Source organism: Eupeodes corollae, chromosome 2 (assembly GCF_945859685.1).
Source record: "Eupeodes corollae chromosome 2, idEupCoro1.1, whole genome shotgun sequence".
Taxonomy (NCBI): Eukaryota; Metazoa; Arthropoda; class Insecta; order Diptera; family Syrphidae; genus Eupeodes; species Eupeodes corollae.
In genome coordinates, this window is record NC_079148.1 from 72,619,275 (window position 1) to 72,637,519 (window position 18,245).

Consider the following 18,245-nt stretch of genomic DNA (forward strand, 5'->3'; position numbering starts at 1 on the left):
CAGAAGTTGTTAAAAAATACGCTGTATCGCACAAGCAGAGACTGCAAAGTCATACTAATTCTGAAATGGAGTCCGTCTTGAATATAAGAAACCATGTACGGAGATTAAGAAGAACCAAGGCTCATGATATTAAAAGTTTAAACTTCCCCAAAGTGATTGTACAAAATTAAAAAAGAAAAATCGGAAGTCGATCCTTCAAGATTGGTCCTAATGAAGAGGTGGTTTTAGTGGTTAAGAGTCCCACACTACTTGGTGTCGAATACTGCCAAGTGTCTTTTGAAGATTTCCTCCTGTCAAAAAAAAAACAATAATATTGTAATCTATTTGAGTTGACACCAATACAGAACAAATAAGTCGAAGTTTTGAAACATCCCATTTTCCTGATAATTTTCCTCCGCACAGAAGACGACTAATGTACCAATATTTACTACAGACTCTTGAAATTCAAGTTAAGATGCTATGAAAAAATGTGGGACGACTTTGTAGTGCAACTAATTCGTATAATATTTTGAAAACGCAAAAAAAACCGACTCAGATCTTATTCATGACAACAAAAAAAATGTTGAACTGTTATAAAATAATAAAAAATGTAGAATGTCTTTCCAACCTTTCATATTGCAAATACATTATGTTTTATTTTATTTTAACTTCTTCTGTTTTTAGAAAAAAGGCGTTTTGAACATTCAAACTTGTTAACCCACTTTTTTTTTAAGGTGGGTCAACAGTCCTTAGAGAACTAGGACCTAGTAACTTATAACTCTTAACCATTCCTGTGTGCGAGTAATGTTGCAAGAGATGGAATAGACCTGCAGTTTTAAGCCGAATCCGAAGGGTTAATTTGATAGAGGATTTGTCAATTCCTCGCGAGAGGCAGTACCCGTAAAAAACTTGAAGTGGCACATGCAAAGTTTGACCCCAAGGCCTCTGGAATGAAAATCCAACGCACTAACCATCACGTCACGGGTACTACCACAAATCCACTTACGTGATGAATATTTGTTATAAGTAATACTAATTTACTATTTTTTTAACTTATATTCCTCTTTGATTCCTGCTTATGTTAGAATGTTAATAAAATTAATTATTAATTTTTAAAATTATTAATTTAATAAAAAATATTTAAAATAATTTGATTATCAAATGTTGTCCCCTCAAAAGTTGAATAGGTTTTACTGAGTCGCATTGGAAATGGAGAGAATTTATTACAAAACAAATAAACTATTTTAAAATTATAGTATTTTGATTTTAAATTTTCCCTTGAGCTTTTTTATTTATACATATTATTATTCCCCCTTTAAAAGAAAATTTTATGTTTTAAATCAAAACTAAGCAAAAAGCTTTGTAAAAATATTTAAAAGAAACAAAAAAGAAACACAATTATAATACAGGAGTATATTTGTTTAATTTAAATTATAATATAAAAACTAAAATCATGGTAAATATTTATAAACAATAAAAAGGTATAAGTGTATAAAAAATAATTTGAAGTGTTCAGTTTTTTTTTTACTGATTTAAAAAAAAGAAAATCACTATAAATTTACATTTAAAAATATACAAACAAAAATACAATAGGTAGGTAATAGGTTCAAAGGTTAAAAATAATTAAAAATAATAAAAGTAACATTTAAAATTTTGTAAAGAGCCCGTCTTAAATTTTTTGTATTATTATTATTTTTCATTTTAATTTTGCTTATTAGATAATCTTATTTATTTTTTTATTAATTAGTTTTCATTTCTATGTGTGGATATTAAAGGTCAATTTGTCAACTTCGTCGGTTTTCCTAAAACCAACTTCTTCGTCTTCTTTTTGTTCTTGAAGTTTTTTATTTAAATTTTTATTATTGAAAGAAGTTACTGCTTGATTATTCTTTTTGGCTAAAAGCCTTGAGGTGTTCTTTGTTCGGTTTGTATTGGATTTACTTTTTGCTAAATGTACTCGTGATATTATTGGTTGTGTTTCTTCAGCTGTGATGTTTTGGTCTTTGAGTTGATGTTGTTTTCTTAATGAAGATGATTTACATTTTTTAAATTTTCTAGAACTTTCTTCATTTACGTCAATTTCATTGTCATCTTCGTCAATGGAGCCTGAAGTGGAAATTTGGTCATTCTCATCAATATTGTCTTCTTGTTCTTCCTCGTCTTGTTCATCTAAATCATCATCGTTATTATCTTCATCGTAGTCGTCGTCATCGTCATCATCTTCGTTTATATCCATTTTTAAGAATGTTGAAGAGGAATTTCGCCGAGTTCGCTTCTTTTTTGTTGAGAGTTTATTGTATCGAATACCGCTGTGATTTTTGTTCAATGAATTGTTACTTGAACGCTGTAAATAGAAAAAGGAAACAAATATTAGCTTGAAACTATTACCTTTACGAAAATATGAAACAAATAAGTTTAATATTTGTATAGTCAAAATATTAATTTCTAAAATTAAAAGAAATGTTGGTTTTGGAGCATTTTTTTTTAGATTACAGTATTTGACTAACTTTAAAACCTAACCTAAAAGCCAAAAATTCTTTTAAAGTTTTAACACATCACGATTCCCTTAGCCAAACATAAGTAACAATTGTTAAATTGGTTTTGTGAATTTTGGTAAGAAAGTTAAAAAATTTAAAATCAAGCTTTAGGTTATAGTGCTTTAGGTATCCATAACTAAAAATCTATTTTTAAAATAGAATTGTAGGTTATCCTGGACTCAAAGCGCTGAAAGCCTTTTGTTTTGTTTCATTTATGTCTACCTCTCAAAATTTTGTTCATATTAAAAAAAGGACGCATGGAAGTTACCCTGATGATGGGAAGCTGGTATAATACCACCTCCTTCCTAAATAAAACAAACATTTTTTCCTGGTCTCTACATTCTGAAAAGAATATTTTTTTTTGTTTTGTTTTCGATGTTAAAAAAAAACAACAGCAAACATAAAATCCTAACAGGCTTTTCAGTCATCGAGTCCTAAAACGAAAAATACAAAAAATTCACTTCCTTCCAAAGCAAACCATATCTCTCTGAACACAGTCATAACAAAGGCACACATTATTAACAAGAAGAAAAAAGGAGGTTGGTATTAGTCAACAAAAAATCTCACACAAAAATACCCAAACAAAGCCAACATTGCCGTTAGCTGTAGGTATCCTTATCAAACGATACCGAAGCTATACACACGCTGCCGGCCACCACTGCCGTCGCCACCGCCTCCACCTCCACCGGGCTGCTACGTCAAGCCATAATATCCAACTTAGTATCTTATATAGAAAATACGGAATAAATGCTTGCTTTGTGATTTCCGTCGGGACATTTATCATGCTGTTCTTTTCTGACAGCTTTTGTACATCTGGTTCTGGTTTCGCTATCCCAATTTAATTGTATGAAGGACGACTCTATGCGCCAACCGACATAGGTAGCTGGCGAGGAGCAGCGGCGGCGGCGGTACAACTTGGCTTTAGAGTGGCTTGGCTAGGCTTGACGATGACCAAATCTTTTTTGAACAATGTTCATCAGAAGACCGAATTAACAAATCATGAGGCGTCCCGTCCATTCAACCAGGAATAATTTGTCTATCTGAAGAGTGCCAAAAGCGATATATCACGACAATTGATATCAAATACGTCAAACAAAATACGTGACTTTGAAATAGCTCCCTTACGTTGTTGTTGGTCGACCACAATTCACCACTGACATTCATGTAGCAGCTCTCCTGCTTCCATAATACTCGTATACGAGTACCTAGCGTGTTGGCAGAGCTTTCAAGTTTGCCCAGTTAAAATTAAGCCGGGAGTGCTCGTCGTGAAAGCATTCAACTAGAAACTAGTTGACCAGGGTTTCCTGGAAATGCAGGCTGCAGAAGTAGACACTAAACGTCAGCCTTACGTCCGCTGCCGTTCAATCGATGAAACATCAAAATAACATTAGGTTCCGCTGATTGTTCGCTTGCCTACCCCAAACCTATGTTCGTTCATACATTGATACCCCCTCCATTTGAATGGTTTCGAAATAGGAATAGAATCAGTATAGGGTTATAGTTATAACCTAGATGCCTCGATTCCTCGAATAGGCTATTTTTGGTGGAACTTTGCTTATGAAATGACCCAGGCATAAATAATTTGGCATTGGCCACTGCTTGTTTGGCGTATATCTACTTTTATATGGGATAAGTGCATAGAGAGTAGTATAGAACCGGAAAGACCTTTTAAGTTCGACGAAATAGTGTACTCTATGGGTTCCCCAATTATCCGCTTCGGCAGTCAAGTAGCGAATTAAATAAACGAATAACAGAACGGATATTCCGATCCCGAAAAGAGTCCTTTGCTCGCTGCTCTCGGGTGCTCGTGTGCTCGGGTACATGACGAATAGCCACTACCAAATTGGCTAACCACCTGGTAAATTTATCAGATTTCCCCGTTAAGAGCGTTTTGTTGGTTTGCGTGTTGGCAAATTCCAAAAAAGCCAAACAAAATAAAAATTAAATAAAATGTAGGTAAGGCAGGCCTATTCAGGACATGTCAATGTCGAATGGAAGTATAAACATAGAGATTTTCTCTTGCGTGCTTGCAAGCACATTGCACAATCCACAGGCAGCAGTCACAGTGGCATCAAGCAAGTTGGCTTGTGAGTGTATTTTACTATATATTTTGTGTATGTGCCCGTCGTCATAGGGAATGGTCTTTAAGAGTCATTTAAGGGAGTTAGGTACACGTTAATGTGAACCTTAAACAGGTTAAGTGCGGGTTTAAATATATTAAAGCTTGCAATTAAATTTCTTTAATTTCAGTAGCTTTATTACATTGATACAGTAAATATTCTTAATACCTCAAGTTGTACTAAGGTACATATGAAATTTGGACAATAGTTTAGAAGTGGCAAAATGGTGGGAATAGAAAACAATGACATTTCAGTAAGAGTTAGATGAAGATAATTATGTTTTAAGGGAGCTGCTTTTCAGCAAGTGCACAAGGTAAATGTTAGCATTCGCCCCAAACAACGACCTGGAAAACAGAGCCCTACTTAATCAATTAAGATCTGACAACCGAGGTTTCATGCGGTTCAATGACGTTGAGCTTCAGCTCATCCTCAACACAAAAACAAAGAGTCAGCAGGTGTCGATGTCGATACTAAGACATTTACCGATGGAGGCAATTGACGTTTACACCACACTCTTCAATAAATGCATATTATCCAGAGCATAGGAAGACCGCTGTGGTCCATCCTCTCCAGAAAAAGGGAAAGGACAATTCTAACCCATCGAATCTTCGGTTGATAAGCCTTCTTCCGAGCATTAGCAAAGTTTTCGAAAAGATCATCAATATGGCTTTGACTAAGTGGGCTGCGGACAACAAAATAATTCCAAATAAACAGTTCGGGTTCAAGGCGGGTCATGACACAATTCATGCTGCGTCTAAACTCGTTTCTGATATCCAATGGATTAAATCAAAACAACAATGCACAGGTGCTGTTCTGGTTGATTTGGAATAGGCCTTTGACACCGTATGGTTATAGGGTCTATACCTAAGGCTGAGCAGGCTTGGCATAAGCAAACCATTGTTGTACATACTTTATGATACGCTTAACGGTTGAAAGTTTGTTGTCAAAAGTGGCAATGTAATTTCTACAACAACATTCTTGATTAGGTAAAAATAGTCTTCAACAGGGAGCGGTAAATTCGACGAGTTTCTTCAGCATTTACTCCAGCGACATTTCTGATAGGTAGTCTTACAAAAGCAGTTGCAAACGCCGACGATAATTGCGTAAAGAACGGCACAAAAGGTTGAGGTTATTAGAATTCTCTCGTAGCGTGATTTCGATAAGATTTAGCGATTTTGCGACCACTGGAAACTGAAAATAAATGTCCAGAAGTCGGAGACAATTCTGTTCCGGACTCCGTTGACTGGACCTACGAGGGATACGTGCAAGAATTGGCTCAAGATGGTCATCGTTGATCTTCACGGGCAGCCATTAGCGAACAAAAGTGTAGTGAAGTACCTCGGTATCTGGTTAGATTAGTATTTATATTTCGACAGACATATAAATGCTGCTCTGACCAGGGCCAGACGAGTCATCCTCATCGCTCTGACGAAATGGCTGTTTTTTAGCAGTCGGCTTGACCCCAGAGTGAAGGTAATTTGCTACATGGCCCTCATACGACCGATGATCGTTTATGGTTGTCATGTGTGGTTCAACGTGGCCCCTTCCCAGATGGATAAGTTTCGGGTGTTCGAGCGGCAGTATTTACGACACTGTACCGGCTTATATCGAACAGCCGAATCTTGTGATAAAACTCGTTCGAGGTCACATTGCAAGAGCTATGTCTTCCACCAAGAATTTAATTTTCGGGGCATTCTATCTGAACAATGAGTATTTTGAGAGTGCACCCTTGAGCAACTTCATTCCACCAGAGGCATTCCTCTTTTAGATAGATGCGGTCTGACACAGGATCGATTGACAGTTCCGCTAATCTACCACGTCAGACGACGAACCGTTTATAGGCGACTCATATACTATTGGGATTTCATGGCACAAGGGGGAGCAGAGATCAGAAGCAGAAATTCAAAATGCCGAATATGGTTGCCAACTTTAAGTAAATATTTTAGAAAAATTAAGTTGACAACTATTTTTTACAAAACTTCTTGTCTCACACAAAATATTGTTATTACCATTTTTCTATTTATAAATTTATTTTATTCCAGTCCAAATGGCATGTAAAAAGATTTGAAAGTTTGATAAGTTATTATTATCGTTTTTCAGCCAAGGAGAAGTGTTGAATAATGTTCCCAACAAAATAAGTTGTCCTAATAACACTTTTGTCCATTATGAATGATTCTAATCCTGGTCTCTAGTGTTCCTTAGGTAGGCCCTAGGCCTAGGTGCACACATAATTTAAATAAGTGGTCCTAATTGAATTATGTTTCGACGATAAAAGCTTCACTTAACTTTACATTTTATGTCACAAGAGTTTATTTAAATGAAAACATTATTTTGAAATATAAATTTCAAGTGTCAGATTTCAATCTTTAAAATACAACATATTCCTCACTATCAGCACCCTACATTAAGAATAAACCCTGAAGAACAAAAATATCCATCACCTTTACTAAATGCATACATAACTGCTGACTATAGTGTCTAATAAGAAATTCTATACGGATTTCAGCACGAAGGACAAACAGTCAAAGCTTTAATACACTCAAACGTAATTCACTCTGCTAATTGCTGGAATATGGTATTTCCAGTGCAACCATGAGTCCAACCATCTGCCATTTCCTCTCCTGCAATTGATGCTGATGATTGTTTTGATGTTGGATGCTGCAGCTATAGCTATTTCGTTCAGGTACCGTCAGATGCAACTTTAAATAGTTAATTGGTTTCTGGTGTAACCTTGTTATGATATGGAAGGAAGGCTTTCTTCAGTATTATTTCTCAAAATAGAGAAATACAAACTCCGACTATACGAATCCAACTCAAATGACAAGGACGAAGACAACGAGCGACCGAACGGTAGGTAGGTAACGATAACGACAACGATAACGATAACGACGACAATGACATGGCATCAGTGAAGAGAAATAAGCTCACCATTAAGAGCTACACTATGCCACCTTATAGTCACATTGAAGTGCATAGAAGAACAAACATAAAATTCTTGTATCCACATAATGAAGCTTACCTGTAAGACGGCAAAGATGACAGCGAATACGGTGACAATGAGGAGACAACCGGCAACCGCAATAGCCGTAATTGTCGTAAGAGGTGAACCGACACGTGCAAGGACACCATTCGAAGAGCTATCATCGAAGCTGTTGTATGGGCTGCCAAATTGTTGCTCGGCTCCAGCAGCAATTCTACGCTTCCCAGCTGGTGAAGCATTGATGCATCCTCCTGCAAGGAAAAAAAAGACCAAACATAAAAATAAAACACATCCAGCATCAGAATAGAAGAGGAATGCATTCAACCGCATTGAACTGCTTTCACTTACCACTCTCTTTATCACAATGACAACAGGATTGATCCTCGGGGGTTGAGTCTGTTGGACAGCAAGGCACACATTGATTATTGAGACGATCCAAGTGTTGAGGGAATGCACAGGTTTGACATGAGTACTGTCCAGGACCACTGCACGAACGACACGACTCATGGCATGTTTTGCACGTTTGGGTTGGTGAATCATAGAACTGCGATCCCAAACATTCCATGCAAAGGCCTCCGTCTAACATAAAATGAAGAGGACATGCTGTGCATGCCAATGGACCAGCTCCTGTAGGATGGAAAATTTATTATATATGATGATGGTTTATATGAAAAACTTTATACATATATGAATACAGTGTGTGTAAGGAAGTGGGATAAATTGAGGGTGCCATTAATTGTGCAAACACACAGGACATCCCTCTTCATCATTGTATAATAATAATTAAGTGCAACTCGTCGGGATGCTCAGAATTAAACATATTCTCATAAATCAATAAAGATAACTTGAATGAAGTACATAACATATACATCCATCCATAATATCTTAATAATAAGAGAGGAAGCAGAAATATAAAGTTCAACCAGTGGAGACAATTTTTAGGCTTTCTAAAGATTTTCTAACTAGCTGTTACCAGCGCCGGCTTTGAATGTGTGGTAAAAGAAAATAAAAATGTCACAAAGAGACATTGCAGGGGCAAGTTAACAAGAGTTAGTTGGTAAGCTTTCCACAATCAAAACAGAAACAAGGAGGAACGAAAAGTAAGGTTGTCGCTTGTTGAAGGGACGAAGCACGGCTTTTTAGGTTCATACCCACTACTTTTGGTTTTCGCCCTTGCGCCTTATCAATTGTCATAGTAAATCTAATTTTGGTATGAACTCTCCTATTTTTAATTGTTTTTATACATAGTTTCGTGTCTGTAGTACCCCTGGCATGATGCTTAGTCCGTTGGACTGTAATGCCAGAGGTCTTGGGTTCAATCCCTGCCTGTGCCATCTTCACGGGTACTGCCTAAAGGTAATTCTTTTCATGAAAAGTGACTTAATGTCATTATACGAAACGCCTAATGATATTCAAGGATATTAAGTCGAAAAAAGGGCAGCATCTAAGGATATGCTTGTAATTATTATTCTAGATAAAGAATACATTGAACATCTAATTATGAGTTTTATTGTCGGATCTGCTCGATATATATGTATATAGGAAGGATATATTTTACCGGGTTAAAAAAAAGCTTAAAACAGACTCCAGATTCGCTACTACCACCACACAAAAAAATCATGTCATAATATTGCTATGTTAAGACGTGAAGGATAGACAAACAAGCAAGCAAACAAACAAACAAACAAACAAAGGAACTGATTTTTCCATTTAAAATATAATGTTGTTAAATATTTGATTCTTCAACTGCTGTCTGACAAAGCGAACACACCAGAACTAGCAGTTGATACGTTGTGAAACGACATACATGTGTATGTATATCCAAACAGTTTCTGTGCTTATTACTTATGTAGCGTCTAATATGGGTTGCCTCTGAAATCAATAAAGATCTAGAGTAAATTGTTCAGTGATCTATGCATAAACCCTTCGAAATCAAAACATTATGATTTTTAGGAAAATAGTTGATACATCTGATATTCCAAAGCCTTACCTATATAGAAAAGTAAACTTTGTTTTATTGAGTTCACACAGCTTCATAAGGAAGGAGGGGGGGGGGGGGTTCGCTTCTTTCAAAAAATATATATTATATTATTTTTTATTTTCGCATATTCAAATTTACCGTAGATTGCTAGATTGAATTTTAAAATCGTCAAACACGTTTTTCTTAAACTCAGCATGAAAACACTAGAAATAATGATTTTGAATGCGTTCCGAACCTTTAGAAAGAAGACATAGGGGAATATTCATAGTTCTTTGATAAGTTCTGATTTTGTCTTTGCTTTATTTATAGAAAATTTAAACCCATTTCAAAACGATAATTTGGAGTCTAAAAATAAATAAGATGGAATCTATGCTTAAGCTGTTTCTTAATCTATTAAACGTCAATAATAAAAAAACTGATTGAGTAAATTAAGTGACGTCAAAAGACTTAAGGATATATCAAAATTTCGGTATTTTGCTGGATGTTGGAATGCTACTAACTAAAAAAACGAAAGCTCTACTTAACCCGATTGGACCCCTTTGAAATAGATGAAGACGATATGAATGAAAGGTATCGATTCGAGAAAAAAAACTGTCAAGTTTATGATTGACCTTCTTAATATTATAGATCAAAAATCAATGAAATATTTGCTAATATCTGAGTGCTTTCAAGCCTTAAGACCAGGACTACATAAAATTTCTCAACTAACAGCAAACAAAATAGTTTAAGGGGTTTCAAAGATATTGGTTCTCCCGCTAATGCAATTTATTTGTTTACCTTGTACAAGCCATCTTGTATAGGTTTAAGTGAAATGTTTCCAAATTGTAGTAGAGTATCCCTTAAACGTGTTTCTAACTAAACAGAGCTGGCAAGTTCTTTATGAATAGCAGCTGTGTGTAACCTACATACATGTTAAATTTAGACTCCAGGTCAAATAGACTCGGATTTAAAAATGTGACTATGAATATACCCCATACTGTTCTGTGTCTTAAATTAAGGTATGTGTAAATGCAGAAACTCAGTCAAATGTAAAAAAATATTGAATTTAGGATAATTAATTTTCATTATTAATTTGATTCTTGTTCTTGAAAAATAGGGAAAAAACGCAACAAAGGCAAAAATGGCTGCTGTTTTGGTTTTAAAATATTCTTGTATCACAACTCAAGAAGTGAAAAAAAGTAAAGTTAAAAGATGTTGTTTTTTTTTAATTTAGAGTCAAAACTAATATCCATGGACCGAATAATTTGTCGGTGTTTTAATATTTAAATGGTTTATAAGTGGCCGTGAGATCGTTTTAAAAACGAGTACAAGGTCATTTTCTGTTTTCAATTTGTCCTTACCCCTACCTATTATAATGTATCAAGTCAAAAAACAAAACACATAAATTACAATAAGAACGTAAATATACTGAGATGAAAAAAGTTGCTACATGACGAAGGTGCACTGTGGCGTATGACTAACCTTTTTCACCATTAGTACACAATTAATACCTTCTCGACGTCATAGAATCTAAATACAGATAATAACAAAGAAAAATGCAGAAAGGACTTTCAAAAAAATTGTATGGCCGAAAATATCTCATGAACCGATAAAGCTAGCGACTTGAGTTAAAATAAAATAATTTTGAAAACAAAATTAAATAGTTATGATTAGAAACAAATTGAAAAACTAAAAACAAAGTTCTAAAAGTTGGTAAACATTAATTTTCGACTTAAAAAATCTTTTTAAAAATGTAAAATAGTTGCTTCAAACTAAATTCATCTTATAAGAAATATTGTTTTCAACAGTCAGTAAAATTTTGAAAAAAATCGAATGAAACGTTTTGTACAACAAATAAAACCCTAAACAAAAATTACTAAAACTTGGTCGAAATTGATTTTCAGCTGAAACATCTTTTAAAAAATTAATAATATTGTCTGTAAACTAATTTTAACTTAAAGAAAGTATTGTTTTCGATATTCAGTATAATTTGTATACAAATCAGTTTTTTCATAAAAATAAAATTCTACAAAAATTGGTACAGCATTTTTCAACAGGGACGCTACAAAAGTAGAGCGCCGGGGGCAGAAAACAAAAATGACGCCATTTTTCTTGCCGCTCTTTTGACATTTCTCTTTAGTAAGGTTTGCCATTTGATGAGGGACAGATGTAAGAGCCAACAACGAGTCGAAATCATTACAATTTACTACCGAAATTCGGAGTCAGTACGTCACATTTATGATCGTTATAATCGGTCTAGCAGATCAAAAATTGAGCGTCTAGTGGAAAGACTTGGATCCATAAAAACAGTACTAAAGGTTCCCCTGCCAGTGAGACGGGTGATATTGAATATTGCTTCCGCTGAGGCTTCAATTGAAGAAAGCCCAAATGTGTCTCTCACACGTCGTTGTCAAGCTTTGGGCATCTCTGTGATGTTGATGTGGCGAATTTTGCGAAAAGATCTTAGCCTAAGTCCTTACAACATTAAATTGGCACAAGAACTGTATCCGCTTGACCACCAAAATCTTCGTATGTTCGTGAATTGGACTTAGCAACAATTTGAAAATGATACGAATTTTTATTGAATAAACATTTTAAACGATGAGGCTCATTTCTGGCTGAATAAACAAAATATACGGTATTGGTCAGGCAGCAATTAAAACGTACTCAATTAGTCATCATTGCATCCCGAAAAAAATTACGGTTTGGTGTGGTTTATGGGCCCATGGTGTCATTGGGCCGTACTTCTTCCGTGATGATCAAGACCGGCACGTTACTGTTCAATCATAATCGAATATTTTTAGGCCCAATTGGATGATATGGACTTGGAGGAATTGGGGCGGCACGGAACGACGCATCAAGCCACACAGTGAATGACACAAGTTTGGAGAACGTGTATTTCACTGGACCATTCCCGTCGTTTGGCCCGTTAGACTATTTCCTGTGGGGCTACGTCAAATCTATGGTGTATGCTAACAAGTCAGCGACTATTGATTAACTTCGTACGAATATCTACCGTTAAATTGCAGCAGTATCGGCCGATTTATGCTTGAAAACGGTCGAAAATTGGGTTCAGCATCTGGACTTCTGCAAGCATGTTCGTTATAACTTTTGTAGCGCTCTGATTGAAAAACTCGATACGTAAAATTAGTAAAAATTGATATTTGATTTTGTCTTCAAATGATTTTATTCAATGCTAATTTTTTGTGTTAACGCAAGGTATTTTTTCTTTAAAAATCGAATCCGTATTTGCTTATACACAAAATAAAAATTTTCAAGAAATGCTACTGAAATTGGTTAAAATTGGTAATCGACTAAAAATCTCGTTCGCAAAAATATATTTTAAAATCAAATTATTTCATCATGTGAAAAACATTGTTAATAGTTTTTAGTAACTTATTTAAAAAAATTCAACATGCAACTTAAAAAAAAAATACGAAAACAGCATAAAACTGTAAGAAATGGTTTTCGACTCAAGTATTGACTTCCAATTATTTATCTCACACAAAATATTGTTATGAATATTTTGATAAAGTTTTAAGCAAGACACATCGACAGGCGTTATGGAAAGCTATCTGTGTGGGTCGCATCCCAGCCTTTTTCTTTTTAAATTAATTCACAAACTCTGCATTTACCTCAATCCATGAAATTTTCAATTTAATATTTCTATATTAAATATTATAAGAAATTAAAAATATTGAACAAAATGTCAATTTGCTTTTTCTTTTGCTTTCAATATTTAAAATCTCATTTCTCAAATTTAACGAAAGAAATTAAAATCCAACCACTTCTAGCTTGTAATGTAATTTAAATGAGATTCTTAATCAAGTATTTATAAGGATACCATAATATATAATCAGATTTCCTGACGAATTTAAATTAAGGGTCCTTTATTATTAAGAGTGAATGTCATGCTCTCGGGTTGTGACAATATTTTATCGGAAAGTAAGCTCTTCGATTTATGAAACCTCTCACTTACACATTATTTCCCCCTTAATAAAGCAGATTTATTAACTTTGTCATTGAATTGAACCTGCATTAATGATGTTGAAATTATGTCTATACGTATTAGCATATGTGCCTGATGTGCATCGTATCACTTATGAATTTATATCATTAAGTTATAAGTTATAGTTAAAAAAAAGCTCTATAGCCACGTCATCAATGTTATCTTTAGTGCAAATATCTTCAGAAAAATTGATGTCGTCAACTCATAGACTTTTAAGATATCTTTTTTTTTTTAAAAAAGCAAATATTGACAATACGACGAAAATACGGAAGCGAAGTTTGAGAGCGATTTGAGAGTAATCTAAAGTATATGAACATTAGTTTTGTTAAATTGTATAATCACAGAATATTGAAGAAATCTGTATCAAGCACACGCACTGTTGCCAATTTCAAGATTTATAAATGTTTAATTTTCGAGGAATAAAATTCAAAGATGAAGGTTGAATCACTCTTGAGAGTGAAACCCATTTTCAAGATAAGATTTCAACTTGATGGAGATGGCTAAAGAATTTTGTCCATGCTTCAAATTTTCAATCGAAAAAACAAAATTAGAAAAAAAGACACAAAATCATTATTACTCTAAAGGGTAACCCAAAAACATTTGTTACGTTTTTATATTCCCAAGGCTACTTCCACACAAGTATATGGTATGCTTTAGGTATGGGTTGTGATGTACACTTACCGTTGCACGTTTTGCAATAGTGATGACATTTCTGACATCCGAATTCTGATTTATAAAAACCCTCCGGGCACTCAGGATGGCACTCTCCACTGGCCAATTGCCAACCAGCAGGACATTGTACACACTGGTCACGTCTCGGTCCACTGCAAGTGTGACAACTTAGATAGCACTTGGCACAGGTGCCACGGTCGCTGTAATATCTGTAATAAAAAAAGAAGAACATGTCAAGGTATAAGAGGTTAGTAGTCAGTAGCAATCCATTTTGGTCAGCTTTTGTTATATCATCATCGGTCAAAGTTTATACATATACACATGTATTTTTAGGTATCTTTGCACCATCATCACCATCATCGTCTCCTTTTTGATGAATAGTGACTGATGTTCTCTGAGTGTGCTTTATAACGTTAAGTTTATATGTATGTACGTGAAAAAAGGTAGGAATGGTTTCCAAATAATAATTACAATAAAAATTGTCTTTAGCTTTTATACGTGTCTTTCTCTTTGGTCCTTAAATTCGCTCCTTCAATGTCAATCAGAATTTTGTTTTAAACGGTTCTACAATTTAATTGAAAGATCTATAGAAGGACGAAGACATATAGAAATATAACAGGAATTTGTAATATCGTTGAAGCTGCTGAAACTCACAAAGCACATTCATATATTTTTTGATTAAATACTCTCCATATACCCATTCAGAGGAAATTGGCCATATTACCTTTACTAAAAGGAGTAAATCTCTCAAGGCAAATACAAACACCATGGAGATGGAGCTTTAGCTGGAGATGGCAAGGAAACAGAATGAAAAAGACCAAAATGAACACCACCATTATAGGACCTAGGGTGAGTTTGAAAGTAGAGATATAGTCGGAGGCGATGATGATGATGACAATGATGGTTATGCTGATATAGTTCTATGGGCCTGTACAGTCTACGGGCTGAGTACAAAGAAGAGAACAAACAAAAGATTTTAATTACCCATCTGCACAAGTAGTCCTGCACTCGCCACTTTGTAATTGAAGTCCTTTGGCGCATGTTGTACAGTTCATCCGTGATACACACTGAGTGCATGTGTGCAGGCATTTGGCACAGACACCGGCTTCCATGTAGAATCCTTCGTCACAGGTGCTAACGCATCGATTCGTCTGCAACAACAAACTTGGCGGACAACTGAGGCAATTTCGTTCCGTAGGACCGTCGCAGGACTCACAAGTTGAGTGGCAAGGATGACAATGCCCATTATCGTAGTATTCAGCTGAAAGAAACAAACCAAAAATGCAACAATAAGTATTTGTTATTGTGTTTCACCTTTTAAATACAATATAAACGTGGGTGGTTAATTAAGAAAAAAATATTCATAAATTCCGGAGATAGAGGACGACCTTCCATGGAAAATACATAAATATTTCATTTTCATGGATGATGCCTTCAACGCCTATAGGTATTATACAATATATGGATCTCTCCTTACATATATGGTAATGGTTGTCCCAAAAGATAATCAATTATTAACACAACTCAACGCCCTCATTGTATATATAAACAAACAGAAAGAGGAGTACTTTATTTTGTTGTTGTAGAGGTAGGAGTAGTATAATTAATTTTCGAAATATAAGAATTCAAGAAAATACATAAATACGAGCATAAAAACATTATAAAGCCATTCTTTAATATCCAATCGATATATGTAAGTATTTGTTTATATGGAGGCCACTTGAAAGCTGAGAGGGGTTATTAATTTTATATGTAAAGGTATGATGCAACCTTCACCATGGTTTGACCTATCTTGATGTTTAAAATTTTAATTTCCGGTTAATACGGTAAAAGTCATATACAACTGATTTAACTATAACCTCAAAAATATTAAAAAAAAAAGATTCTTTTTATGGATCCAACGATGTTGTCGGTGTGTATCGAGTATTGAGGAAAAATAATGGAAAAGTTGGATTTCATGATCTGTTATTTTTTACACAATTAACTCAAAAATTTAATTTTAAATAAATGCATGCAAGAATTTACAGTTATCATTTTTATAATGTGACTTTAAGCTTTTTTTTAATCATTAAACTCGTATGATATAATTGTATTGAAATTGAGCTGCACGGAATTGATGTATAATATTGATGAAAAATAATTTATTAAAACTATCTTTAAGGAAAAAATTAGCACGGAAATATGTTTTGCATTATATTTTACATGCAATTATTGACAGGTGCATCGGGAAATGAATTTCACGACTAAGTCTACCGTTCTGGCTTTCAAAATAGAGATTTAAAACTTTATTTTATTGAATTTTTGAAATAGATAATTCAGTTCGGCAATTTTTCTAAAATTATATAAAATCATCCCTATTGGTTTTAATATTTAAGTTCTTAGTTTTTATGTGTTATCAAACGTTTTAATAAACATCAAAAACATTTTTGGGATGGGGTTTCAGGAAGAAGTTTAACAGCTTTTCATACTGCTAAAGAAATCACATTTCACAAAAGTTGTTAAGATAAGTCGTCTTTTACGTTTTAATACCCACATTATTTTAAAGGTTTTTCAAAAGTCTATGAAAGGTTCTAAGTTCTCAGATCTTTTGAAATTTTCATATCTAACGCTAATACCTACGTCGAGATGTCATTGACGCACCTAAACCTCAAGGGTCTATTGTAATACCACTAATAAGGTAGCTCATGGGAGAGTAATGAATTGAAACAAACCATTTTGTACTTTTAATAAAGTTAGAGACGTTTTGTGTCAATCGTTGCCAGTTCACTGGTGTTATTGAAGAAGGGATTACCGAGAAAGTTATTCCTTCTAATGGAAAGTGCTGAACATGTACATAGAAGGTGTTGGACCATTTCCTCTTCCTCCTCGTCCATGCAGCTTCTACAGAAGTCATTTGTATAGACCCCTAGCCTCAGAGCATGTCTTCCTATGAGGCAGTGTCCCGTAATTACTCCAATTGTAGAGCTTATACTTTGTCTGCTCAGGGATATCAAGCCTTTTGACCGTTTTAAGTCTATGCTTGGCCATATTTGCTTGGTTGCTAGGCAGGTGGTACTCTGTGACCATCTAGCATTTGTTGATTCTAGAGCATATTGCTTGCGAAGATATTTGCATGTAGCAAGTGGTCTTCCTATGTTATGTTCTTGTCTAACGTTAGGCAGAAGTGTTCCGTTTTTGGCGAGCTCATCGGCTTTGCAATTACCCGGAATGTCTCTGTGGCCCGGCACCCAAATGAGGTGAATATTAAACTGTTTCGTCATCTCATTCAGAGATGATCGACAATCGTGGACTGTTTGAGAGTTTGTGGAGACAGACGCGAGAGATTTAAGAGCGGCTTGGCTCTCTGAGAAGATTCGTATATCCTTACAAGATATAACGTTTTCTTTGAGCCAGGATAGTGCTTCTTTAATCGCCATTACTTCGGCCTGGAATACACTACATTGATTGGGAAGTCTAAAGGATAGACTGAGATTCAGTTGTTCTGAAAAGATACCACTTCCAACTCCGTGATCGGTTTTTGAACCGTCAGTGTAGAAGTGTTCCGCATCGTCTTCCAGGGGTCTCTCTTCTTCCCAGGGGGATCTTGAAGGGATGGACGCATGGAATCTTTTACCAAATACCATTTTTGGGGTGGTATAGTCTAAACGATCTGGGATAGATCTGAAATTGTCTAGAATAGTAGTGTGTCCAGTATTGTTACTGGTCCATAGAGAGGTGGCTCTAAGCCTTACACATGAGTTGGCAGTCACCTTTTTGGAGAAGATGTCAAGTGGTGTTAGGTTTAAAAGCACTTCTAGTTAGGGTTCGCAGTAACCCTAATTGCAATTCTGGTGTACCTCAAGGGAATCCGCTTGGTCCATTGCTATTTGTTTTATTTTTTAATGAGTTGTATATGACTTTATAGTTGTTTGAATTATTAAATATATCAAGAATTGTATCTATTTATTATTATTTTTGAATATGATTGGGTTGTATGAGAGTCACACTT

General features: G+C 34.8%; 1 protein-coding gene across 3 annotated transcripts in view; it reads right to left on the minus strand.

The window, feature by feature from the left end:
- Positions 1 to 1,409: 1,409 nt before the first annotated feature.
- The window catches only part of LOC129946942 (furin-like protease 2), a 524,816-nt gene continuing 507,980 nt past the window's right edge, over positions 1,410 to 18,245 (minus strand). For all 3 annotated transcript variants that reach the window (XM_056057326.1, XM_056057324.1, XM_056057325.1), the window contains 5 exons: positions 15,242 to 15,518; positions 14,267 to 14,466; positions 7,965 to 8,243; positions 7,656 to 7,867; positions 1,410 to 2,323 (listed from right to left, as the gene is read on the minus strand). In XM_056057326.1, coding sequence (XP_055913301.1) covers positions 1,736 to 2,323; positions 7,656 to 7,867; positions 7,965 to 8,243; positions 14,267 to 14,466; positions 15,242 to 15,518 — 1,556 coding nt within the window. In that variant the 3' untranslated portion in view covers positions 1,410 to 1,735. The remainder of the gene's footprint in view (positions 2,324 to 7,655; positions 7,868 to 7,964; positions 8,244 to 14,266; positions 14,467 to 15,241; positions 15,519 to 18,245) is intronic.